This window comes from Pleurodeles waltl, chromosome 4_2, assembly GCF_031143425.1.
Source record: "Pleurodeles waltl isolate 20211129_DDA chromosome 4_2, aPleWal1.hap1.20221129, whole genome shotgun sequence".
Classification (NCBI taxonomy): Eukaryota; Metazoa; Chordata; class Amphibia; order Caudata; family Salamandridae; genus Pleurodeles; species Pleurodeles waltl.
Genome location: NC_090443.1, coordinates 822,052,425 through 822,080,094, shown reverse-complemented (window position 1 = coordinate 822,080,094; position 27,670 = coordinate 822,052,425). Strand labels below are relative to the sequence as shown.

General features: G+C 44.1%; 1 protein-coding gene across 2 annotated transcripts in view; it reads left to right on the top strand.

The window, feature by feature from the left end:
- Positions 1 to 27,670, top strand: part of PGM1 (phosphoglucomutase 1) — a 206,461-nt gene that overhangs the window by 134,160 nt on the left and 44,631 nt on the right. For both annotated transcript variants that reach the window (XM_069232521.1, XM_069232520.1), the window contains exons 6-7: positions 18,453 to 18,607; positions 23,322 to 23,437. In XM_069232521.1, coding sequence (XP_069088622.1) covers positions 18,453 to 18,607; positions 23,322 to 23,437 — 271 coding nt within the window. The remainder of the gene's footprint in view (positions 1 to 18,452; positions 18,608 to 23,321; positions 23,438 to 27,670) is intronic.

Here is a 27,670-nt window from a genome sequence, read left to right as displayed (position 1 = left end):
ATCTCTGAATTCCGGGGTGACCATACTAGCATGTGAATTATAGGGAATTTCTCAAATAGATGTCTTTTTTACACACTCTCCTATATTTGGAAGGAAAAAATGTAGAGAAAGACAAGGGGCAATAGCACTTCTTTTGCTAATCTATGTTCCCCCAAGTCTCCCGATAAAAATTATACCTCACTTGTGTGGGTAGGCCTAGCGCCCGCGACAGGAAACGCCCCAAAACGCAACGTGGACACATCCCATTTTTTTGAAAGAAAACAGAGGTGTTTTTTGCGAAGTGCCTACCTGCAGATTTTGGCCTCTAGCTCAGCCGGCACCTAGGGAAACCTACCAAACCTGTGCATTTCTGAAAACTAGAGACCTAGGGGAATCCAAGGAGGGGTGACTTGCGGGGCTCGGACCAGGTTCTGTTACCCAGAATCCTTTGCAAACCTAAAAATTTGGCTAAAAAAACACATGTTCCTCACATTTCTGTGGCAGAAAGTTCTGGAATCTGAGAGGAGCCACAAATTTCCTTCCACCCAGCGTTCCCCCAAGTCTCCCGATAAAAATGATACCTCACTTGTGTGGGTAGGCCTAGCGCCCGCGACAGGAAACACCCCAAAGCGCAATGTAGACACATCCAAAATTTTGGAAGAAAACAGAGGTGTTTTTTGCGAAGTGCCTACCTGTAGATTTTGGCCTCTAGCTCAGCCGGCACCTAGGGAAACCTACCAAACCTGTGCATTTCTGAAAACTAGAGACCTAGGGAAATCCAAGATGGGGTGACTTGCGGGGCTCGGACCAGGTTCTGTTACCCAGAATCCTTTGCAAACCTCCAAATTTGGCTAAAAAAACACATGTTCCTCACATTTCTGTGGCAGAAAGTTCTGGAATCTGAGAGGAGCCACGAATTTCCTTCCACCCAGCGTTCCCCCAAGTCTCCCGATAAAAATGATACCTCACTTGTGTGGGTAGGCCTAGCGCCGGCGACAGGAAACACCCCAAAGCGCAACGTGGACACATCCAAAATTTTGGAAGAAAACAGAGGTGTTTTTTGCGAAGTGCCTACCTGTAGATTTTGGCCTCTAGCTCAGCCGGCACCTAGGGAAACCTACCAAACCTGTGCATTTCTGAAAACTAGAGACCTAGGGGAATCCAAGGAGGGGTGACTTGCGGGGCTCGGACCAGGTTCTGTTACCCAGAATCCTTTGCAAACCTCAAAATGTGGCTAAAAAAACACATGTTCCTCACATTTCAGTGGCAGAAAGTTCTGGAATCTGAGAGGAGCCACAAATTTCCTTCCACCCAGCGTTCCCCCAAGTCTCTCGATAAAAATGGTACCTCACTTCTGTGGGTAGGCCTAGCGCCCACGAAAGGAAATGGCCCAAAACACAACGTGGACAGAACATATTTTTTCACAGAAAACCGAGGTGTTTTTTGCAAAGTGCCTACCTGTGGAGTTTGGCCTCTAGCTCAGCCGGCCCCGGGAGGGGGGGGGCAGAAATGCCCTAAAATAAATTTGACCCCCCAAGCCCTCCCTGCCCGGGAACAACCCCTGCCTACATATGGCCCTAGGTGTATACATTTTTCCTTTTGGCCTCTTTTTCCTAATATAGAGCACATACTCCAGATTCAAGGCGATGGTCCTTCTGATGTTAGTTATGTCTTTCTTTATTTTGATGGTTGGATTGTATCTTTAAATTAAACACTGAAACTTTTAGTGAACATTCAATCATTCCATACTACTGAAGCATGCATTGCTGATGCTCTACAAAGAAAGATAGAAACAAAACACTTTAATCTGGGGCCTACATTCGGTAAAAAGAGTCACTTCATCATAGCATCTTGAAACCTGGCAGTGGAAAATGTCTTTATACAGCTCTTGACTAAAGGGGTGAGCCTCACCCATTCTTTCATGAAGCTAGAACATTAGACTAAATTCACAACTTGGGGTGTGCTTTAAATGCATCTTTAGAGATTCATACTACTGAGTGGAAGTCTACTGTTTGTGCAATGTGGAAGCCAATATATTGTGAAATGTGTGGTTCCAACACTGCCTGGCACTCACTCTGTACCCTGTATAGTATTATCTTTTACTTATAATGATCACATCGAATCTGATCAATTTAATCTACCACAAAGAAAGTGGGGCACATTCATGGAATGGTCTCCTCGGGAGAAGAAGAAGAATTCCAATAACCTCTGGATTAATCAGAGTTTGGGTTCCTCAGCTGCATAATTCACAGTTTAAAGTGCTTCAACACCTTCTCAGAGGTTATAAGTGCTATATAAATACAGCTCTGTACCATTTGGGGACAGCCTACTGGAAAGACAATTGTTTACGCAGAAGCACATGAATCGGATACTCATAACCATTTGAATAAAATGCTGCTTAGTGGAGATGTCTTCAAGTAACCCTTTAAGATAGTCGGAGATTCGCGACTGTAGCTCGCGTTCTATACAATTCTCTCTCCAAGAGGGCTCCTCTTTGGTCTCCAACAGTTCTCAATTTCAAAAGCTTTGCATTCATCCCCTATTTGCTATTCTTCGCATATTTTTGTAATTTGTTCTTTGGACCCAATATATTTTAAGTATCTTTTAATCATATTAAGGCCTTAAGTACTATTTATAAACCTTGAACGTCATCCACAATACAGTAAGTTATTTTTCTAGGTTTTACAATTGGAACAGCACAATTCCAAGGTACAGGGTATCCTGGTTTTCTTTGGTACACTTCTAAGCTAGGTATTCGCCGTTCCCTATTTAAGGATTTAGTTACTCTGCTAGCCTGCTCGGCAGTGCCAATCAAGGGGAACATTAATTAGATAGTAATGGTCACTGACTTGCCTTGGTCCTTTTTTTTTTTTTAATTTTTTTTTTAGAATTTGATTACAATGTCATTTTAAAACAAAAATTAGCTTTCATTTATTTTCTTAGGTGACTTTCAAAAGTGAAGCGTCTAATTTTTTTTTTGTGGTGAAGATGCCGGTCAAGTAAGCAGAAAACTGAATGTACTTGGTGGACTTTTTCCTCCAAAGGTGTAAATCTAGGTGTCTACTGTTCCACAGTAGAAAAGCAATCATATTTTCTGTGTCCGCTTTGAATTTGGATTTGAGTCTGAAAGTCTCCTTTGCATTTCATTTCTCCTCAGGAGGTTGTGAGCAAACCCAACACACTCCTGCTTGTAATCAGGAAGAACAGCCCAGCTCAGTATCCCCCCCCACACTTTCAGCCTTATACCTCAGGTATTGTGATGTGCTGCTGCTACTCGTGTTCCAGCAGAGGCATATAAAGGGTCCCTATGTTCCCTGACTTTCCTTCCTGCGTAGCATTCTCTGGGTCCCAGCACGCTGCAACGGGGGGTCGCCCTTCAGCAGAAAGTCATCAAAATAAGGAAGCCAGCAGGTATTGTCTGCAGATACTTCATCTACTGATCTCTTCTAATGGCTGACAATGCTGAAAACGTTGACATCTTAATTCTTATTTAACCTTCAGTCAGGCTCACGCAACTTTCATCTGAAATTTCTTGCTTCCTTCATTGTAATTTTCTGCTTCACTGTCAGCCGTGTCGTCTAGAATTATTCCAGCGCTTATTTTGGCAGAGGTTGTATCTGGTGAGCACTGTCACTTGTTTTTGGTGTGTGGGGCTTGTTTTCATCATCAGACTTTGGCCCAGAGCAAAAAAGAGAGAAGCGCAGAATAGGAATGCTAGGAGAAGAGAAAGATGGGAGCACAGGGGTCAAGGGAGAAAGCATAAATTGAACAAGCATTGCCAAAGCCAATAGGTCCCGCCAATGGGCACGCTACTGGCAATCGAGTGGTGAGGGGTGAATCGTGGGTAACGGGAAGGTTTAAAAAAAAAAAAAGCTCTATGAACCGGGAAGAGCAGACTGTTAAATAGCACTTTTTTATGCCTGTAAGAGGGAGGGAGGAAGGAAAACAGATGAGGGAGAATGGTATGAGGGAGATGAAAAGGGGATGGGGAGAAGAAATAGAGACAGAGTAACAAAAGTTTGAAACACACCGATTGGGGTTCGTGAGGGAGCACCGAAGGCTAAGTAGAGATGTCATGTCGTGGTAGTCTCGGATTTTGGGCAGGGCCCACTCATCTTGTGCCACGTTACTGCTGTGCAAATATCGGTTCCTAGGGTAAAAATGACAATCATAGGAACTAGCAAGCATGCATTGGTCGCAAAAAAGGCTCTGAAGTTGTCTAGCAGCTTCAATGGGCACTGTTCTGTAGTATGGAAAGTTGCTGGATGGAAGCTGTCATCTTTTACTTGCGCGGCATCTAGTCCTGAAGTGCCCAGTTTTTAGGAAGTGCAAATTCTGTAATAAAGCATGTTAGAGGGGCCTCTAAATCATGCACTTCCCTATAATGGTGTCACACTGACTCAGTAGAAAACAATGCCATTTTGATGAAAACAGTTTTGTGTGAAACTCATTTCTCACAAGGGAAGGATTGTGCAGACAGGAGGCGCCCAGCAGAGCGGCTAGCAGAGAACCAATACAAAGCTAAGAAAAAACAAGCCATGGCCACCACCACCCACACCTCACCTTTAACTATCCATCCTGCAGGCCACTAGAAGTTAAAAGAAGGAAATAGTACCTTAACCGTGTAGGGAGCTACCGAGGAGCACTTAATAAGGTGAATCACAGTGCTTGGTCCCTGCTCCTTGGATGGGAATGGAAATGATATGGCCTCCAGTGAGGAATTACGAGGCTGTAAAGAAGAGTGCCATGCATGCCAGCAAATAGTAAGCTATGGGTGGGCGCCAAGCCCTTTTCTAACTACAACAGCATCTCTCTAGCGATACGCATGTGCTAGCGCATGCACTCGCAGGCTCGACCCTAAAAAGAACCCACCAGAAAGAGACAGGAGTGGTGGAAGAAAGGTTTGAGGAGGAGTCAAAACTATACACACTTATTAGTCGACAAACCTGGCATTTGGCAGCACCAGTGGTGAGCTTTTCTAAAGAAAGGAACACTGAGCTCCCGCTCTTATTGTTGTTGCTGTGGTTGTAATGTTTTTTCAATATTAGGTCCTGGGTTCTTCATCCTTCCTAAATGATACTTAAATTTAGCTTCAGCTTGTTGTTACCTCCATTCTTAATTCTGCCAGGTAGTTCGCTTAACTTGTGTATCCTCATAAGAAATGTTTTAATAATTAACAGTAGAACTTTTTTTTTTACCCAACTTCTCTGTCTAATGCTAGTGTCATTCTACTGTTAATAACTCACAAATCATTTACTGCATGGGCTGGGAGAGTGAGGAATCTTGTGGAGTGCAAAGTTGCACAGAAAGCTAAATTTTTCTGCTTCCAAGCTCAAACAGAAGGAACTGTTCATTTTTATTTTATATTAAATGTCATATTGCTGGGCTTCGGGCGTCAAGATGGCGGTCGCACTCTGAGAGTGCTCTGGACCCCTCCGTCATCCGCCCTAAGAAGCTGCCACCAGGGAAATTTATTATGCTGCCCTAGTTGTTCCCGCTAGCTCCCAGACATTGATGAGACCTCCGGCACCGGTGTCAGCACGGCCCGAGCCGTGAGCGCTGGTCGCGACCGGATCGATAGGTCTCCCAAGATGGCGGCCGGGCTGACGGCGTCTCGGCGAGCCCGGGGACCGGGGCCCGCCCGCTGACGGGGCCGCCACCGGAGTGAGTGCTGTGCGCAGCGCTCAAGTGCCCGGAGCGGACTGTGACCTGGGGCCCCCGGCGGATGGTGGAGCGACGCGGCTGGCGTCCCTTGTTGGCCTTCGGAGACTCGGACTCCGTGGCACCGGGCTCGGAGAGCAGAGGGGAAGCCTGGAGAGGTCTTACTGACTCAGACTTGCGCGGCCGGGCCCCAGGACGGGGGCCTGACCGCAAATAAAACTGCTGCGGGCGAGCGAGCCGTGTAATCTGGAGCCCCCCGCAAGAGGAGAGGCGACGCGGCCGACTTGATGTACCCCACCCTGGCGAAATGATCGCAACGATGCTGGCGCTAAAGAGGTGAGCCACACGGTGGGGGCTGCCTCGCTTGAGCCGGGTAGGGCGCGGCTGTGCGGTGCGGCCGCTCTCCTGTCCGTTGCTTCCGGGCGACCGGGGTGGGGTGGGTGGCCCTCAGCCCCCGGGTCCGGCCACCCGGGAGCGGGGCTGCCCCCTCCTAGAAGAAGGAGAGAAAGAGGAAGAAGGGAGAAGAGGGTCCGGGGCTGCCCCCCCCTCCCCCCAAATAAACATTGCATTGGAAACTCAAAAGGGCGCAGCAGATTTGGGCAACAGTGTTGTGCCCCCGCGATTTCCAATCTTCAAAGTAAAGAGACTCCCCGGAGACCTGTTCCCAACCCACGGCCATAACATTGATAAAGCACGCCAACAGACCCTGGTGATGGGAACCCACTAAAGACGTGCTGAAGTCTCCTGGAACGGAGAGAAACCAGACACTTGGCAGACCAGCAACACGTGGCTGACCGGAGGCCACCAAGCCCCGGGGAGGGGACTGCGACATCTATCATTGACGCGCCCTGATGAGGCCCTGCCGATGGTCCTCCTTTGGGACCTTCCCTGTGGATGCGTCTAGGGTGTAGAATTTGGACAGAAGAGCTGCATAATTTGAACTAGACACTCCATCCCCTCCCTCCGAGACAAAATGGGGAAGGATAGAGCGAATAAACATCCCCCGCCCTCTCAGCAAAAGATTGATCAATTTACAACTCCAACAGGCCCTAGAGGAGACGGAGAGACGGCAGCGGGGGGCCTGGTACCAGACGGAGTAAATGCCATTCTCCTGGCAATTCAATCATCGCAAACAGCTGTGGAGACTAAAATCGGGGAGGTGCGCGAGGACATGGGCCTCATCAGGCAGGACCTCAGAAACGCGGTAAATCGTATCACTGACGTGGAGGGCCGAGTCTCCCACAACGAGGACGAGATAGCTGACCTTAGGACCAAGGTGGCCCAGTTACAGACGCGAACATCCGAACTACACCGCCGGGCGGAAGATGCAGAAAACCGATCGAGACGAAACAACCTACGTTTTGTAGGATTCCCGGAAGGCTCGGAGGAAGACAAAGCCACAGAATTCTTAGAGCGGTGGATCAAAAATTGGATGCCAGACCAAACTCTTTCACCCTGGTTTGCAGTGGAACGTGCTCACAGGGCCCTTGCCCCACGCCCCCCTCCGGGCGGTCCAAAACGCCCGATGATTGCCCGAATCCTCAACTTTAGAGACCGTGACAATATCCTTAAGGAGGCTAGGCGCTCCGAAAATCTCCAGTGGGAAAACCACAAAATCCTAGTATTCCCGGACTACACCAGGGAGGTTCAGGCCCGTCGCCGCTCATATGAGCAAGTTAAACAAAAACTTAGGGCGATGCAACTTTAGTATATGCTCCTCTTTCCTGCGAGACTTAAAGTCATTATGGCGGGCAAGGCGTACTTCTTCGACTCCCCGGAGGAGGCGTGGGATTGGCTAACTGAGGAGGGCGTTGGGGCTCGAAAGGGGTCCGCTGCGGGGAGAGGGGAGCCCTCCCGGGCGGATCCCCCCCGCTGGGGGGCCCTGGAGGGGCCGTAAGCGCACTAGGTCTCGGAGAGGAAGACGAGGAAACTCGGACGCTCCCATGGGTGAGGAGACGGTGGGAGAGACGGGCTCACGGAGAGGGGGGTTGCCTGTTGGGTCTCCAGAGGGGCGGATTCAGACGCAGACTGGAGACGATGACCGCCTGAGTCAATCCCCGGCGCTTGGTTGACATGCTGCACGAAGCCCCGAACGGAGCGTGTGTGGGGGGGGCCGAAGGGCCCGGTCCATCTCGAGGAAATCCGTGATGGGCTGCATCGGGAATATGGGCTTTCCTTAAGACTTGTAAAGTATGGCATGACTTTTCGTGATTAGTTGTAAATGATCCGACCTAATGGAGGGGTCCACCACTCCACTCTTATGGCAGCCCATATGGCTGTTTTGTTCTGGTTGATTGTTAGGGCGACAGATGCTTCCTGGGTGGGAGTATGGGGAGGGGGGTGGTTTTGGGGGAAGAAGGGTAAGTTAGGGTTAGATAGGTATATTTTGAGTATTGCACTGTTAAGTTTTAACTGGTCATTCCTTTGTCCACTGACTGACACCCAACACCGTAAGACTCCTACGCGACTCACGCCTGGTCCCCATTGACACAAATCATCTCATGGAATGTGAACGGGCTGCTAGATAAGATCAAAAGATCCGCAGTAATTAACACTCTCCGTAGATATTCCCCCTTGGCAGCCCTACTGCAGGAAACCCACCTTATGGGAACTAAATGCCCTATGCTGGCTCGAGGAGGATTTGATAGGGTCTACCACGCAGGATTCTCTAGGGGATCCAGGGGGTAGCTATCCTGCTCCACCGCTCACTACCAATGGTGGTTACATTTACGAGATCCGATCCGCAAGGCAGATTTGTTATAGTCTCAGGGTTACTTCGTGGGGTGACACTGAATCTTGTGTGCGTGTATGCCCCCCCAGCGGGATTTGACGCCTTTCTACTCTCACTTCGACAGGTGGTAGCGGGACTCCCCCAAGGAATCACAATAGTAGGAGGGGACTTTAATGCGGTTCTAGACCCCAGATTAGATGTGTCAGGAGATGTCACTGCGGGCAGGTCCACCCGAGCCGCAGGCCTCAAGGGATGGGCCGACAGCCTTGGCCTATGTGAAGTATTGAGAACCTGGCACCCTATGGAGCGTCAATATACGCACACGTCTGCTGCCCACCGGACACACTCTAGAATTGACCTAGTATTTATGCCGGCCATGGACTTCACTGGTGTCACGGGGGCAGAGATTCTGCCTCGAGGGGTGTCGGACCACGCACCGGTGCGAATTCGGCTGGGTGGAGTAGATCTCACTAAACGTCCGGTATGGCGCCTAAATGCATGGCTCTTACAGGATGAGGACTATACCCTCGAGATTAGGGATTGTCTCACGCAGTACTTTGAACAGAATGCGGGAACGGTCCAGTCGTCAGGCACAATATGGGCTGCCTACAAGGCTACCTTAAGAGGACATGCGAAGTGCCTCCTGCGCGCACGTGAGCGCACCCGTGACTCACGAATGTCCGAGCTAGAAGCTGAAGTGTTAAAACTGGAACGCCAGCAAACGACCTTATCCGAAGTCTCCGCATTGAGGCAGCTCACCAGGGTCCGAGAAGAAATCAAACACTTAGCACTTGAGTCAGCGAAGCATATGTGGAGGGCATCGCCTGCCCGAATATATGGATGGGGAGACAAAAATGGGAAGCTCTTGCACTGGTTGGCCACCCGGCCCTTAGCTAACAGAATCATTCCCGAAATTAGAGATGATACAGGTACCCTTCTCAAGACACCCATCGAGATTGCTCAGAGTTTTGCTTCCTACTATGCACGCCTGTATGCAGAGCACCCCCGGCCTGCGGTTGAAAAAGCTTCTCCCCTCTTGAATGACATAACACTCGCCAGAGTTTCTCAGGCGACCAAGGACAGGCTAGACGAGGCACTTGATCTCACAGAAATAACGAATGCGATAGCCAGTCTGGCTTCAGGCAAGACGCCAGGACCAGATGGGTTTCCTGCGGAACTGTATAGGAAATGTAGTGACATTTTGGCCCCGCACTTACTTGAGATGTATAAAGAAGCTGAGGAAAAAGGTCACTTCCCTTCAGGAGTTGACCTAGCTACAATAGTAGTAATCCCAAAGACTCAACCCCCATCGCCAAACTGCTCGGCTTACCGGCCAATCTCCCTCCTCAATACTGAGATCAAGGTGTTAGCGTCAATCCTCGCCACTAGATTAAAAGAGGCAATGCCCACCTTGGTGCACCCTGACCAATGCGGCTTCATGCCAGCGCGGAGCACCAGGCACTGCATCAGGCGATTACATCTCGCCTTAGCACACCATAAAATCCTGTCACACACCCCTCTGGCGCTGCTCTTACTTGATTTTGAGAAGGCCTTTGATACAGTGGATTGGTCCTATCTTGAACAAGTATTAAAAAAAAATGGACTTGGACCCAAGTTCCGAGGCCTTGTGGGACTGCTCTACTCTAATCCAACGGCTCAGGTCCAGGTAAACGGAGTGGTCTCGGGTGTGTTCCCGATTGGCCGTGGCACTCGACAAGGATGCCCGCTATCCCCCTTACTCTTTGCATTAATAATAGAACCCCTGGCGAAGTTATTTCGAGAGGACCCTCTGATGGAGGGCTGGTCTTGGCCCGCGTGTCCAGAAGACCGAGTGGCATTATATGCGGACGATGTCCTACTATACATAGCTAACCCGGCCAGGAGCGGCCCCCGTATCATGCAAATTCTAGACATCTTCTTGGAGGCCTCGGGTCTCGCCCTAAACCCCAAAAAATCCCTGTTGGTTCCGCTCCATCAATCTAGAGACTGTATAGACTGGCAACAAAGTATACCAGTGCGGAGGAATAGCTTTAAATACCTGGGGGTGCATGTCTCAACGCTCCCTGAATTAACATGGGAGCTCAATGTCACGCCTTTAACCAGAAGAATCAAAGACGATCTTCAACGGTGGAAGGACCTCCCTCTTAACCTGCTTGGCAGAATCGCACTCTATAAGATGATGGTCCTTCCCAGGCTTCTCTACCTCCTCCAAAATTATCCAAACCCCATCCCCATGAAATGGTTTAGAGAAATGGACTCGCTAGCACGCCAATTTCTGTGGAGTGGTACCCGTCCCCGGCTAGCGCTTAAAACTTGCCAGAGACGTCTACGAAGGGGGCCTAGGAATGTCTAATGTCCTTTACTACCACTTGGCGATGCAACTACTTGTGATCAACGACTGGTTGGGAGGGGGATGGACAGACCCGGCGTACCGACTGGAACTTCAGACACTGAGCTACCCCAAGATCTTTGACGCCCTGTATGGCGGTCCGATCACACGGGGGACTCCTGGGGTTACAGGGGTGGTGTTGCAGGGATGGCGGACGGCTCAAAAGATTTCAGGATGGTGGGGGCGCCCTACTCAGCAGACCCCACTGTGGCATGGGACATGCTTGGGAGAGGTGGCGGGTCTTGAGGGATTCCAGAAATGGGATAATATAGGCATCTCTACACTGGGTGATGTATGGGAGGGCACGCATATGCGTTCCTTCGAGGATCTCCAAGAAACCTTTGCATTAAATAAGACACAATTCCACAAATATCTCCAAGTACGGCATGCACTTCTGACGCAGGTCCAAACAGGGGGCAACATACCCGTAAGCAGTCCTATGGAGAGGAGGGCCCTGATGGGGAATCTGGGTAGGGGAGGCATTTCCTAGGTATATCGCACATTAATCACTTCCACTGCCTGCTCCCTGGAGGAACTTCGTCGGAAATGGGAGGGATGGGTGGGCCCTGTGGAAGAGGAGGACTGGACTGAGGCATTGGCAGCTCCCCACACCCTGACCATGGCGACACGTCTCCGACTAATACAGACTTACTACCTCCATACTGCCTACCTTACACCCTCCAAAATGCACAGGGCGGGGCTCCGGCCTACAGCTGACTGTCCCCGATGTATGAGCCCAGACGCTGACTTTTTTCACATGGTGTGGTCATGCTCGACTATTAATACTTATTGGAAGATGATCTCGCGAGAGATCTCTTTGACCCTGCAAGTGGACATGGAGCTGACACCATTGATATCCCTACTAGGGGTTATGGGGGATTCGGGATTACGCAGAGCAGAGCGAACCTTGCTAGGGGTGGCATGCCTAGTGGCTAAAAGAGATATCGTGGCGGACTGGAAAGCCAATAAGGCACCGGCCCTGACCAAATGGAAGAGAGGGATGGATTGGTGTGCCCAATGTGAGAAGCTCGTATATGAGGCTAGAGGGTGCCCGAATAAATACCACAAGATCTGGGGGAGGTGGGAAGGCATGACAATTTAACCCCTGATGCCGCAGACCGACACAATGGGAGGTAGAATCCACACACATTCCTCTATTTCCTCTGGTGGAAATGGGACACACACGCGATACGTCGATATTGACATGTACAATCTATTCATTTAGGGTGTTGGCTGGGGCATTGGATTTGACCACTGTTTGGTGCCCGTTGGCGCCTTGTTATTTCTGTATAAAACTGTTTGGCTTGTTTTGTATTATTTTATTCAATTGCAAAACCAATAAAAATTCTTTATAAAAAAAAAAAAATGTCATATTGCTAACACTTTAATAACGCCACTCGATAGGAGCTGGCTCGTCATTGACATATATGTATTAATTTACAGAAACATCAAGTTGAATTATTCACAGTAGCATCAAGGTCAGTAATGTCTGACACTGCCTTGGTAGATCACTTTTCAAGCATACCACAACATCTTCTATCAAATTTTCATCTCATGGATGTGTGGGTAATCTTTTAGTTAAGGAAGTATGAATCTGTTTTTTCGTGGCATACAGCTTAACCTTTGTCCTTTAAACTCATTAGTTTTCTATTTTATAAGTAATGCTTAAATGCATTTTGATCACTTTGGTGCATCATCCTCCACTGAAAATATATCAGTAAGTAAAGGCTGTTTTGGTTCGTGAGACATAATCATTAAATGTCATACATTAAAGAAGACCTTAACAATCTTGTCACTATTATGGTATCAACCAACCTCATCCATTTTTTATGATATCTTACCATCTACCTAATTCCTAACATCCTCCATGCCACAAGAGGTTACAGGGTTTTCAAGTTCTTTGGCCAAAACCATCTTTCAAACCATTACACAAACTTTTGTTTTGTTATATTGTGTAACTTTTGCCTTATCTGATTCTTATCCTCCATTCACAATTTCCCCGATTAGGCAGTCTAGTACATAAAAGAAATTAAACCTTGCATACGTTTTCACAACTAAGTCTCTGGTTTATTTAATCAGGTTAGTTATAATAATCATCGTCATTTCAAGACCGGGCATAGTGCGAAGATTCATGCCTATATTGTTATCAGAAATCTGCATTGCATTCTATATTACTGTACCTATGCTCAGTCTTAACATTGCTGATATTTTGATCTTTTGGTCCATCTGAAACATTTATCAGGTGCCTTTCAATGGCCTTGCGCCATTCCGCTTAGGCACATTTTGTGACTGCATCGGTCTCCCTGTTACGGAGCATTAGCCACTTATAATTTACTGTGCTGCGTGACTCGAGTATTTCTCTTTATCCAGTAATTTGTTTTTTTATTCAGTTGCCGCTTTAACAGTGCATTTCTTCCTTTTAGTTCCTTCTGTTCATATTTCCCCCTTTATCTTAAGTTTGTATATTGCTTTCCTTTGAAGAAGTCAATAGAGGAGATACCATTATAATGTACATCTCTTCCATCTCAACATGTGTAATCTGTATGCAGAAGCAATTTTTCATCTGTCTTCCCATTTGGCTGTGACCTTTTGTCATACTACAAATGATGCTTTTTTCTTCTAAAGCAAAGGGTTCTTTTATATCCAACATCTTTGTCATCAGATGTTCTTTGTTGTTTCTTATACTTCGCTATGATTCCACGATACTTGCTTTATGATTTCTGTGAATATACTCTGTTTTTATTTCCATATTCATTAAAAATAATCCCAAATCTTCCTTACTTACTACGCAAGTAAGGTTTCTGAATACTGTCTCAACCATTGTAAAAGCAGTCACCACCCTTATCCAAGGTTTGTGGTGCTGGCTTCACCACTTCCCTCATAATTCATTCTACTTAATTAAACATTTCCATGCTTCCTCTGCTTTTCTTGTAGTTAGTGGACACGCTAATACCTTAAAGTCTTCAAGTGATGACTGATCCACCACTCTTCATATTGATCTTTTGAAGCTCCCTCATCAGATCTACTTGCATGTCTTTCTTTGCTACACTGTGCCTTATCCAACACAAGTAGAACCTCAGTTTACTTTTTATCTATTATCTTTTCTTCTCTCAAAATCTATTTTTTACTCAGTTTTCTCTTCAACTTTGTTTACTTGATTTTGGTGGGGATTGAACTCTTGTAATTTATTTAAATCCTGTTGCGTAACATAACTTTTATTTTGTAATATTGCTGTAATATTGTACCAGATGTATCTGCCCTAAAAACCTCAGACTTTGAAATATCCTTTCATGTTGGTCCTTTGACTGCTTCAACCCAGATACGTAAGAAGAACAAATGTTACCTGTCACATAGGTCCTTATTTCTGAGTTAATAGTATTTTGGAATTTTCTAGAGGCAACTTTAATGCATGGTAATAGTCACGGAAGAGCCGTTTGGAGGTCTCTGGATGAACGGGATTGGTAGTGTCACCAAGGGTTACACTGCATTCTATACTTCTAAGTGCCATTCTACTTTGAGACTCTCTGCTACCAAATTAGACATTGACTGGTCTTATAGTCCTAGTAGAAGTGGAGATATAGACACAGTTGTGCACCCCTTCACCTCTGAAACTAGCAAACATAAAAATTTATTCAATTACTCTTGCGGCACCTGGTTTTCCACAAGTTTCTAATGGGTACTTATAGGCTGATGGGGGCAAACATTAATTTTTGGTTGTATATTAATAGTACTCTTGTCTACAGTCACTGGCTATTTCATGGTCTCATCGTCTGAAAAGCCTTTCAGACCTTGGGGATTTTACCCAATATATTTTGAAAGTGCGTGTTAAAATGAATTGTTTATAGGTGTTAATTAACACTTGAGAATAAGACGTGACAGCTGTCTAGCCCCAAATGGATTGAATTGCTTGTTGGACTTACTCAGTAATCAGGGTAGGGAAAGAAGGAAAGATTGTCGGATGAGGTGGTTCAGAACCTAATGATTTTGGTGATATTTCTACAGTATAGACTCGGGCACTCTTCATGTACATAGAACCCTGTGAAAATGCATGTGGATGGCATGTTGCTGCATCATGACCTCAGTAAAAAAAAAAATGAAGAGATCCATGAAATTGCAATACCTCAATTTGCTTAAAGAGAAAATTGATAATTGTGCATAGATGCAGAAGACACCAAAGCTTCCTAGTAGAGTTCTTAAAATAGCTATGAAAGTGAGATGGTGAAAAACACAACATATTCAATGTGATCTGGGGACTGTAAAGCAGTACAGAGTGCAAGAAGGTCATTCCACTAAATTACAGAGAAATAATTAGACCTATTCTTTATTCTCTTTATTTACTGAAATATGTTCCAAGCAACATTTATTTTTGACAAAAAAACCTAAAACCCGTTCTCCTTAATGGCAGGACTCAATTCCTGCAAACACTTCACTTCCACATTGTCACTATTTCTCCTCGTCACTTGACTTCAAACCTTTCTTTGTTTGTGCATTTTGTTGCATTGTCCGCCATTTCTTTGTATTCCCCATGATCTAGGGTGACGTTCTTTAAGAAGGCAGGATGTTGAAACAAACAAAAAAAATAATAATAGTAATAATACCTTTTGAGTACACAAATTTTGGTCTATACCTGTAATGTTTGAACACAGCCTGCATCACGGAGTGTTCTCAGCGGGACCTTCTTATCTGCTTAGTTGTATCAACCTCATAAGGCTAAGTAGTTCAATGAATTAAAACATTGGAAAGTCCAGTGGTATCATGAAAATATGTTTTGTTTGTCTTTGTCGGGTACCTAAGACTAACTGTTGATAACCATTCCCAAGACTCAGTGGTTTGTCCACCCAGTGCATTGAAGTGGGCTTTTATCAAGAGTCCTCAGTTGCAATAGCATCCACCCATCTCGCCTGAATTACAAATGCTTCAGCATGTTAGTTGCCAATGTGTTTGTCGTTGTCAGCAATCTTTTGCTGTCTATTAAACATCATATATGTAGAACATCTAAGTTTCCATTTGACTTGTCATTAAGTCTTCCAGCATACCTGGAGTAGGTATCCATAAGCAATTTGCATCACAAAACATGTATTTTAAGGGGGTGGGCAAATGTAGAAATGTTTTATTCAGAAGAGCAAGCATGTGTCCTTTTCGGTCTGTCAGTTTTTGCTTTTTCGCCAGTCTTGCGCAAACGAAAATCTTCTATATATAAATAAATTAATTAAAATAACCTGGGCCAGCCTTCCTCATCCAGTAGAGATCTGGTAAGCTGTCATTCACATTTTCCTTTTGCCCACTAGAGCAGCAGTTCCCAACCTGTGGTCTGCGGACCCCCATTGGTCCATGACAGATTCCCAAGTGGTCCACAGGCTTGGGCCAGCAGAAAGGTACTTTTCTAACTGGGGCCTCTGACAGAAACACATGCATGTTTTTATATTTATTACTTCATTTGTGCAGCAGTTTTAAAAGCACTGCAAATTCCGTGTACATCCAGCTGCTTTCGGGCAAAAATAAAAGCGTCAAGATAACGCTGCTGATTATTGTACCTGCTAGAGAGAGATGGGAGTTTTGTCTAGTGGAAGTTTTGACTCATCTAAGATAGCGCAGATGGTTAATATGCCTGCTGCAAAGAACGTGTATCATACAAAGAACAGTATTTTATGTGCCTAGCACAGTGGGTTATTGCTTTTGTCACACAGATTCTTTTGTCACCTTGCAATTCATAAGTTGCAATCGAGCACAGTGAGCCATGTGCTGCCATCAAAGAGCTGGTTGCAAGCTTCATGTCACAAATTAGAAAGTTATGTTTTTTTCCCCCCATTCTTTTGATCCCGAGTTTGTGCTTCTCCAGACCAATCACTCTTAGAACATGCATACCAGTGTGAATGACATATGAATCCTACACCTTGTAATCCTCTGTAAAGTGTTCGGAGACCCTACTCTGGCATGAGAGGTATTATGAAACAAACTAATTACATGTGACAGAGAGGCTATGGAGGCCCTTATGGCTTTACTTCCTGTCCCCACCACATATTTATGTGAAAAAGCTTTCTCAGATCTTCTCTACCTAAAAAGTAAAAACCGAAATCGCTTGGAAAATGTAGACTCTGACCTGAGGAATCAACTTTCCTAACTAAAACCAAGCATCAACCAAGTGCCAACCTTCTCATTAAAATGTTTCGATTTTTGCATATTTTTTTCAATATAAAAGAATTTTATCTTTAGTAATTCGAGTATTTATTTGGTGCGTACTTGTTTGTGTATTTTTTTGCGAATTAATGTTTTAATGTTTAAAATTTAAATCATACAAAATGCTTGGGGGTCCTGAATTCCAGTAGTGATTCATTGTGGGGCCTTGTGAGTCAAAAGGTTGGGAACCACTGAGCAGACTTCAGCTATTGTTTTTCTTGCACAAGGTGACAGCATTCCTCCTGATCGTATGTGCATATCGACCTAAAAAGAGTACCTTGGGGCTAGAGCTGGCAGGCTAATACTTTGCCAATACCTTTTTCTTAATGTTGTTTAGTCATTATTTTTTGGGTCCTTCACTTTTGTTTAAACTATCTTCATTTTACAGTAACTCCAGGTCAAATGTGTTTTTTTTTTCTTTGTGCCACTTAGTGTCATATTTCCTGTTCTGGCCATTAAAATAAACAAGACTTTCTGCACCAGTTCTAAATACACCTGCTTGCTTGCTTGGAAGCACTGGGATATTTCTAATAAAATTATATTTAATGTCTAATTTATTTTTAATTTGAAATGTTTATTGCGAGCGCATGACAATTTCGTTTTGGCAGTGGCAGTTTTATTTTTGTGACACATGCTTGCAATAAAAAATAAAATAAATGCACCACTCACAAAGGATTACCAAGGCCAAACCTGTAATTTTTTTCAATGCTGATTGAAACAAAGTTTCAGTTTTAATAAGTTTCACAACGGGTCTACTGAACATAATTATGCTTGTGTGTCCCTGAAGCCAGTAATCTTAATGGCCTTGCTTGGTTTCACTGTATTGTGGGGCGAGGTGAAGGCTTATGTGAATGGGGTGGGGATGTGATGTGCATTTATTGTGGTTGGTGGTGGTGTGCATCTGTGGGAATGTTGCATGAAGTGTAACGATTGTGTTCTTTCACGATTCATCAACTGCCTTTGAATGGAGTCGTTTTTAGTGATAATTTGTCCTGTTTTAGCCGATCCAGCAGACTTGTGATTGTAGGTTATGTACTGTTTGCAGTGTTTACTGCATGCTGCCAATATTACACACAGTAAATATTGTATACAATGTTTATCACAAGTTGTAAATATCAATGCAATATTGTACTTGTAATCACATGGCAGCTTCTGGACATGCAGTATGGCCTGACACCCCAGCATGGCCATGACTGCCTAACCGGAGACTGGTCCCATCATGCAAACACATAAGGTGATTGTCTTTCCGATTATTGGCTGCAGGGTTTTTATACAAAATAATAAACTGAAAGTTAGTTTGTGAATAGTTCGAGTAATAAAATATTTCTGAATGTAAAAGCCTTGGAAGTATTGAAATGTGGATATTAACAGTGAGACTGAAGCCCCTATGTGGACCGTGCTGAAGATATCTGACGATTTTAAGTTAGTGACATTCTGGAATACTAACGATGGGATGTCGAAGAATTTCTGGTGAAGCATCCTCGATCTAAAGCATGATGTCCACGTCTCTTTTAGGATCGGAACATGATCCTTGGCAAGAATGGATTCTTCGTAAACCCCTCCGACTCTGTGGCGGTCATTGCTGCCAATATCTTCAGTATTCCTTACTTCCAGCAGACTGGAGTCCGGGGCTTCGCGCGCAGCATGCCCACCAGTGGAGCTCTCGACAGGTAAGTCTGTCCTTGTGATAGCTCTTTCCATCTCTGTTTTAGTTAGTCACTAGCCACTAATAAATAAGTAAGCTTAATTATGGCCACGTCAAAGAATAAGATCCCTAATGTAAAGGCAAAATGTTGACTTACTTTTCATTTTGTGAACCTGAATACTACTTCGCCCATAACTGTAGTCCAGAGTAAAATGGGGCCTTCAAAAACACTAAAGCTTTTAGAATTTGCTCTCAAATCCACACAGAGCTGGCTTTAGGGCGGTGCGACCGCACCGGGTGCTGACCTAGATTGGGGGGTGCTGACCTCAGGTGCGGCGCTGTGTTTAGCAATGACATACGAAACTTGCGATTTGATAGCACCTACTGAAAAGTTCCTTGTGCGTCCAGCCTTCAGGAAGCAATTAAAATGTCAAGGTACCTCTTGTAATTAATGTTCCTGCTAGGGCAAGAGATGGAAGTTTTGTCTAGGGGCAGCTTTGGTTCGCCATAAAGTAGCGTAGCGGGTTAATATGCCTGCTGCAAAGAACAGAACTATATTTTATGTGGATAGCTGAGTGGATTAGTAAAACCTGCCTTTGCAAGCGCTTAAAAACAAATGAATGTATGTGAAAGGGGGGCTATGGAGAGATGAGGGGCACTTTTGCCGGGTGGTAGTGAGTGAATCCGAGGAGGTGGTCATGGGGTGTGGGTGCCAAAAAAGACTGTTGCACAGGGCGCCGCCAGCACTAAAGCCGGTCCTGTATGTACAGAACATTCTACAGTATCAACAGCTCCAAGTAACACTGTTCTATCTCCATCAACTTTAGTGTGAGATCAGCTCGGTGAGCCAGGCTGTAGCATTTGTCTGGCATTTCAATGAGAGGTTCTCAAGTAGGTAGGTGATTGACAGATGTCACTATGTGGTTGAAAACGGCAGACTAAAGTGCCTTTGTTTTCAAAGGAAGAAAGGTCATATTTGAAAAAAATGTATAATTGAAAGGCACACATCATAAAATCTTACAGTCCCATAAGTGGATGGATGTGTAAGGAGGGCCCGATAAGAGTATCGAGTGGGGATCGTAAGTATTTAGAATGCAAGCTACAGTATTTAGAATACAAGTTACTGTAGACACCATCAACGTAATACCCAATGATATATATCCCAAAGTGCATTGAGACTCGAAAAGAAAACAAAATGAACATTGAAAGTAACAATCCGTCTGATAAACTACACTCACTGAGGCACACCGACTGATTAATGGTACACAAAACAGGGTCTCCAATCCAAGTCAAACTGATCCCTTCAGTTTCTGGGAGAAACACGTTTGAGTTTATTGTTGAAGTCCTTGCCCTAATTTTGACTTAGTAAAAACAAATGTGATCCTCTTGGGTATGTGGCTAATGTTCAATGCAAATTTTCAAATTAGATAGAACTCATCTCTGAGAGCTGATGGAGGAATACCTAAATCCACTTTGCACATCTTTTGTTCCTGAATAATGTTCAGAAGAATATATCCCGGCTGGGGCTTGTATGTACAGGATTATATCCTTGGGTTGGCCAAAGAACATCTTGCCCTCTTCAGTCGCGGCTCGCAGCGCTCAAAAGGGGTGGGTGAGGCACAAGAGGGGGATGTGGGGAGGAGGAAGCAAGGGATACATTTAATTATTTAAAAAATAATAATATGTAAACGTACCTGATCTGCTGACCCACGCCGCTCTCCTTTCCATCGTCACTGCAGGCACAGGCTCCCAGTCTGCCCTGCGGCCAATCCTGATGCTGCTCAAAGCAGCATTAGTATTGGCAGGGAGCGCCCAGCTAGGGCACTCCCAGGCAGTCTAGGAGCCTGTGCAGGCTCTCTCCAGCCCAGCAACTGTGTTACTGGGCTGAAGAGAGCCTACTGTGCATGTGTGTTTGGCCGGCCCAAGACGGGCGGCCAAACATAAATACACAGTGAGGGAGAGTGCTGTGCACTACCCCCCTCCAACTGCTAGTCACGCCCATGGCCCTGCCCCTTTCAGAACAAAAGGATAATAAACATAGTTTTGGAACAAAAGGATAATAAACATAACTGAGGAGCCGCCCCTGGTCCTCCTGCTCCCGATGCCCTTCGTTTGCATGGAGGCACAGAATCCCACATCTAGGCTTCATGATCAAGCCCACGTACCATATGCAGATGCTGTCCATCTTGGACAGGGACATCTGCTTGCAACACTGTTGGCAGGATTAAAACCCCAAAACCTCAGTGGGCAACTCTTAACTTAGTCTGCCTTAACAAGTGCTGTTTGAATTTTGAAGAATTCAATAAAAACTAAAGGGGGTTGTGGACCGGTGCCTGTTACACATGGAAAACCATGAGCTGATGCCAGCACAAAGCATAGCACCACCTGTAGGCCAGTTGTTATCCCTTCCTAGATCGCCAGTGCTTCAACTGGGGTTCAGTAGCTGCACATAGTGGTGCCGGAGAGTTGCTGTCAAGGGAAAAGCTTTCCAGATCCAGTCTGCTGCTTAGGAATAACCAAGTGAGGAATCTGTGGGAAGATTTAGTACCCACCACAGACAAGGATACCGACGACGAATAACTTAGTCCCACCTTCTATTACGTTAAGAAGACTATCATTATTTGCGTTTATTTTTCTAGCAATAGAAAAGTAATGAAATACCTGTAGGCATATTATTTTTCATACAAGTTATACATCCTGACCGGTAACATTAATATGGGACTTTTATTTCATCAATTAAAACAGACCTCATTGACTTAGAAATTGCAAGCATTTTAATGTAAGACGGATCTATACACATTCAGTTAAAACTATACATTGAGTTAATTACCAACCTGTTGTTTTTATCATGCGTTCAAAGATAGGCTTACATCTTTTAAGTCACCTTCTAATGCGGCTAAAACCCAGTATGGGCTTTGCAGTTGGTTGAGCTGCAGTATCCTGTTTCAATAATTGATTTTTTGCTTCCTCACTGTACTATTTTAAAACAGCTTGTTATGTTCCTTGGTTTGTCAGTCCAGTCAAGTTTTCCTAGAAATTATTCCTGTGAGGTAGTGCATTTCCGGAACAGACTGCCTACTTTTGCATATCCAATGACATTGATTTGTTAGAAGTACTTCTTTGTGTCTGCAGGAATACAAGTTTAAAATGACCATGGGCAAAGGATTATGATAAAAGAAAACTTTAGTTGATAGGCGCTTTTGGTTCAACTGTTGACCAGTGAAAAAGCAGAGAACATTTTCAGGGTGAAAAAAGTAAAATTGTCATACATCCATGTACGTAGCTGGCAAGTGGGACACGTCATGTCTGACACCTTCAAATAGTTCTGTTTGTTGGCCACTAGAGCCCTGCATTTTGAGACTTCTAGATTTGGATTTACCATTATGCTTTCTATAAACAAAGAAGAAAAAAAAACAGCGACTTTAACCCCTGCTGACATAAAACACAGTACTGTGTGAAAATGTTACATATGACGTGGCCATCAACGTTTCTCCCACACTCCTAGTGTTCAGTTACAATTTCCTATACCCCAATAATGCACACATCCTGTGCCCCTGAGCTGTAAGTTGCCCACTGCCCTCCTGTGGCACATCACTCATTGCCCACCTGTGGTACATCAGCAGTGCTCCCTGTTGCACATAGACTTGTGCTCCTCTGATGCTCATCTCATGTCACCTTGCAATCTCTGATACAAATCCTACGGTGCCCTCAGCTGGACGCGAGTACGCATGTTTCTGTGCATGAATGCCTGTATGTTTGTTGGATTTTATGAAAATGAGTTACCATAGCAGTGTTGATAAGTGCATGTTGGTGTGCCTACCCACTCCATAAATGCATTCACTATATAAAAGCCTTAAAGATGTCCCCTGCAACTCTTCTACTCCTGTCTGAGTAAACAAAGTTGTGTAAGATGTGTACAGTATTACACTTGGTAGACCACATATATACATGTGCATGCTTCTTCCAGCCACTGAGATACCCCCGTCAATATTGCCATCCTTAAATCCCTTCCATTGAAGGTCAGTAATGTTGAGCTCAGTCGGGTTCTTGATTCACCACACCATTTGTGTGTTAATTTTTTTTCTCATTTGAGTCTCACTAGAAGCCAATATATTTATTTGTAGTTGGTGCTTTATAAAGAACAACAGTAAAAATAAGGTGTTGGAGTACCAGTGCATTGTATGTCTATGACATACACTATACAGAAGTCAAGCCTATTGGTTTTGTCATTGCTTGCTTAAAAATGTAACTATCAAGCACTGTTTTTTTGGGAGTGAAAAAGGTTATGTAAATGATGTAGGGTTTAGCACTGTAAAGAAAACATTCTTACACACTTAGGGGGTTATTACAACTTTGGAGGAGGTGTTAATCCGTCCCAAAAGTGACAGTAAAGTGACAGATATACCACCAGCCGTATTACGAGTCCATTATATCCTATGGAACTTGTAATACGGCTGGTGGTATATCCGTCACTTTACCGTCACTTTTGGGACGGATTACCACCTCCTCCAAAGTTGTAATAACCCCCACAGTCTTGCAACAAGTGAGGTACGTCTGTTATTCAGCACTCTTCAGCAATTTGAAGTTCGTTAGCGAAGATGATTAGACCACACTTCACAAACTGATGAATCCATTGAGTTTTCAGAATCTTTCCTACACCTTGAGGAAGACATCTGCTTGAAGCACACCATGTACCAGTCCACAGTTGTATAACTAACTCCAAATTTCTACTTTACCAGGGTTGCTAAAGCAACAAAGATCGCATTGTATGAAACCCCAACAGGCTGGAAATTCTTTGGAAATTTGATGGATGCAAACAAATTGTCCCTTTGTGGCGAGGAAAGTTTTGGTACTGGTAAGTGACATTTTTTTTATTTATTTTTTTATTTTTATTTTTTATGCAGCTGTATAAATTTGATTTTATTTACCGCAAATGTTTCACCTAAATAAGCAATTTATTTCGAGAAACAAGTGCATGCAGGCATTAGATGATTCTGTAAAATTGCTCAAGTTGTTTGCAATGTCAAGTAAAAGAAAAAAAAACTGTTTCTCATTAATTTACATGTACAATGTCAGTGTGCGGGTTTCATTTTGTCTTGAAATGAGCAGTCCTCCTACGCAGGAAGGCGCGCTCGTTGGCTTGAGCAGGAAGTGGGGGCCCCCCTCCACTTGCCTAGCAGAGGATCCTGGGGGGATTACGTAAACTGCAACTCTGAACTAGTTTTTGAAACTCTGGTGGTCATAATAACACTTCTAGTGTTTTCTTTGTAGGAAATATATTTACACAGTTCAATCCTCAATTACTGAAATGAGCTCAACTCAAGGCAGCGAGATCTATTTAATGGTTATGTCTTTGATTAAAAGTAGAGGCAGACTCAGTGTGGCTTTCAGTAGCTTTGTACAACCAAATGTGAAATAACATATTTACACAGGTTTGCTAAAAACCTTTCCATTTTTAACTGTACATAACATTTAATCTATAAACATCTTGTATCTCAAAATAAATTCCAGACATTTGCCTGTTTTTACATATTTTCGTTCCTTGAGGGAGAAGGATGTACTTGTGAGAGGGCAATGACCAGAACCACAGGAGTCATGTGGCAGGGGGAGGACTAATTGTAAGGCAGAGTTGTTTAAATTATGCAGAAAAAAAGGCAATTTATGTGGCGTAGTGCGTCATATTTTGTGACTATATTACTTCATTATTTTGCAAACGGTGACACTATCTGGGAATTTTTTCACCAGGACAAGTGTGACGCCCAAACACAGCTATAAACAACTGAAAGATGACCATTCAACCTCTGCAAAGGGGCTTCCACGGCGTGGTATCACGTTGCCATGTCTTTTTTACTTTTGATCCATTTGACCTAGAAACAACTGTTTTTGTTCAAAACAGCAGATTATGCAACAGATGTGGCAGGATTATGTGGCAAATGCAGCAAATCCATAGTTATGCAGAAAACGCCATGGCCAGAGAATCGCATAATTCCAGTGGCCCTGCAAGTACTTATCACCTGCCTTTTATTTACACAAACAGTTTGTTGTTTTGGAGAAATGTGCTTTCTTCATAATCATTCCTGTAACGCACGACCTTTGTCCGTAATTTTATTGGTGCCTAGGGAGGTAATTATGTCACTTCTCTTGGTTCTTAACATGCTCAAGTCAGTTCTGACTTTCTTTCTCTCTCTCGTTTTTGCTTTGTTTATGTCTTTGTCTCTTTTTTTCTTTGTTCTTTCTTTGGGTTTAGTCTTTCCACATTCTCTCACATTTTTTGTTTTGCTCTCCTTTTTGCTCTTTCTTTTTTCTTTCCTCTTCTCTCCTTCCCTCTCTCTTTACATTGCTTGTGGGATTGAGCCGCAACAGGCTATAATGAGATGTACCAGTTGGGATAAAATATTACTGTTAATGAAGGATCCTCGTTCCTACAATGAATGATACATACAGTGTTTTTTATTAAGAAAAAAGGGAGATGGATGTACGTAATTTTTTATTGAGTAAGGAATACAGGAGGAAACTGGGGCGGGCTATTTACATTCTTAAATTTCTATGGGAGAATCTGCAATAATAATGGTTTTTCTGCTGAGTTGTGTATAAACTTGGAGTTCCTTTGTGTATGGCTGTTTTTCGATTGGATTATAGTTTGTCTTCCATGACACTTACAGTGCTTTACACAACCTCTGGGCTGAATACAATCCCTCTGAGTAGCACTGAGCCGTGTAAATAGCCCTATAAGAACGCATCCCTATAAGAACACATGGGGTAATCGTATCTACTGCACAGGGCCGGCTTGGAGGGGCTATGGAAAGATGGGGGGCACTTTTGCTGGGAAGTAGTGAGGGAACCAGAGTAGGAGGTCATGGGGGTTCCAAAAAAGATTGTGGCATGAAGCACCCCAGCGATAAGGCCGGTCCTGCTACTGCAGATGTAATCCAACCAATAAAATGTTCTGTGTTAACATTCATGCCTAAAATAGATGTTTAGAGTGCAAGGTGATTTTGCAAGACTGTGTTAAACACGAGTAAAAATAAATTTGGCCCATAATGCAGCTATTTGCTACACATGTCAGAGGTGAGCCTTGCTTTAAAAGGATAGATAGAAAAAGTAGAAAGGGCTGTGAAGTGGTAAATCCAGTAAAAAGCCCTAGTAGAGTATATGCCCATCACCTTGGTTAACAACTTTTTTTTTTAAAGGGTACTGGATATGCCCCGCCTTATGCGTTGGCTAGAAGACTCATTGAATTAAGCCCAATGTGTCCAGGCATGAACTGAACTGCTTGTTTGTTCCTCAGTAATTTCACTCCAAATATCAAAATCTCCAGGAAAAGAAGATTGGAGTACTTTAGCATAGAAGGTGAGACGTTTTCTGCTATGAAAGTGCCAACATTCATGGATGGGTTAAGAGGCCAATAGATGAGATGACCGGAAGAGGAAATACTGGGGATAACATAATTTGGGGGGGAAAAAATCTGCAAGCATGATTAGGCTGTTCTTTTCTGATACTCTGGGTGTCCTGAGGATCTACAGTAGTAATATTGGGACCAGGTGAATCCCCAAGGCAAGTTTTAGATAGAAATAAAGTCCCTAAAGGGTCCAATCAATTAGTACCCCCTTCCTTAAATGTGTTTGCTTGCTTTTCTTTTTATTACATTTTAAGATGTTCTGTGTGATACAAAGAGATGTAACAAATCAGTTGACCATAGAATTCTAAAGGTTGTACTCAAATCTAGCCCCAAACTATGTTTAGTGGCAAATTGCATCTCTTTCTCTCTCTACTCCTTTGTCTGCCGAACCTATGAAGGCTTACTAACATGCTAAATGACATCTAGCCATATTCTTCATGTCATATCCTAGACTGGTCCTTGTGATAAGTAGACTTCCCCTATTTAGTGTTTACCATGAACTTTTTAGGTACAGGAGTGATATGATGAAGCATGTAACCCTGCAGGAGATGCCTGAATAATACGTGAGCTGGAATTTGTGATGCAGACAGTATTAGCTGCCGGGGCAGTGGATGTCTATTCCTGGCTTCGACCAGATGCAGTGTTGCATAGTTCAAATAAACCTCCTTACGTTTCCGGATTCATTTTCTGAGATCAGCTTCTTCTCACCCCCGGCATGTTTCAAGGCGATAGGTGTGATTTTGAACTTGTTAAAGCTGAGTTGCAGATCCAGGTTCATCTGAAATACTCATGCTTAGATTTCTATTCCCTTTGTCTTGGAAACAGACAACTTCTGAAGTCTGTCACTGCAGCATACAAAAGTACTCTTTCAATCTAGAGCTAGTAGTGCTTTTGCCTATCTGCTCTAAGATCATGCTCAGCAACAGAGCACTACTTCTAGCATAATTCAGAGCAGGAGGGCAGAACCTTTGATCAGATGCCAGCTTTTGTTTAATGTACATATATTTGCTGTTTTGTACTCCTTAAATAAGGAATGTTTGATCAAAACCACTCTTTAGTATAGAAATGTAAGAACGTGAACCTATATTGATTCGTACTTGTGTCCGCCGTCTTTTACTTACTTTTATTTTCTTGTTTGACCTCTTTAGCTGCATGTGTAATGAGCTTTTTATCATGAAGTTTTGTCCTGAATTTTTGACCCTTTGTCCTGATTGTGTGCTGTTACTGCCCAGAATTTACTTCCATGCCATATGGTTACCCCTACTTTCCACCCAATGCTTTTCCTCATTTTACCCATTGATTGTCAGTGGTCTACATAGTGCCGGGTACTTTCTGCAGTGTATTTTTTTTTTTTTAGGGACACTTTCCTTAGCATTTCTGTCTTGTGCCCAAGATGTATTTGAATGGCATATGTGGCACAACTTTGTATGATGCTTATACATCAATAGAGCAGTCAAGGGGTGAAACAAACCTGTTTTTTGTTGATGATGTGGAATTAACAATGTAACACCTGCCCATTGACGTCAATGAAGAAAACAATTGTGGCTGGACTTTGACACAGCTGGAACTATATAGAAACCCAGTATCCCGTTCTACTATGCTTCCGAGAAGCATCTGGGAGAGAGATGCAGGTCCGGTTGTGCATCTTTGGAAGGGAGATGCAGGGCACGCCTCACAGCTGTTAGACAG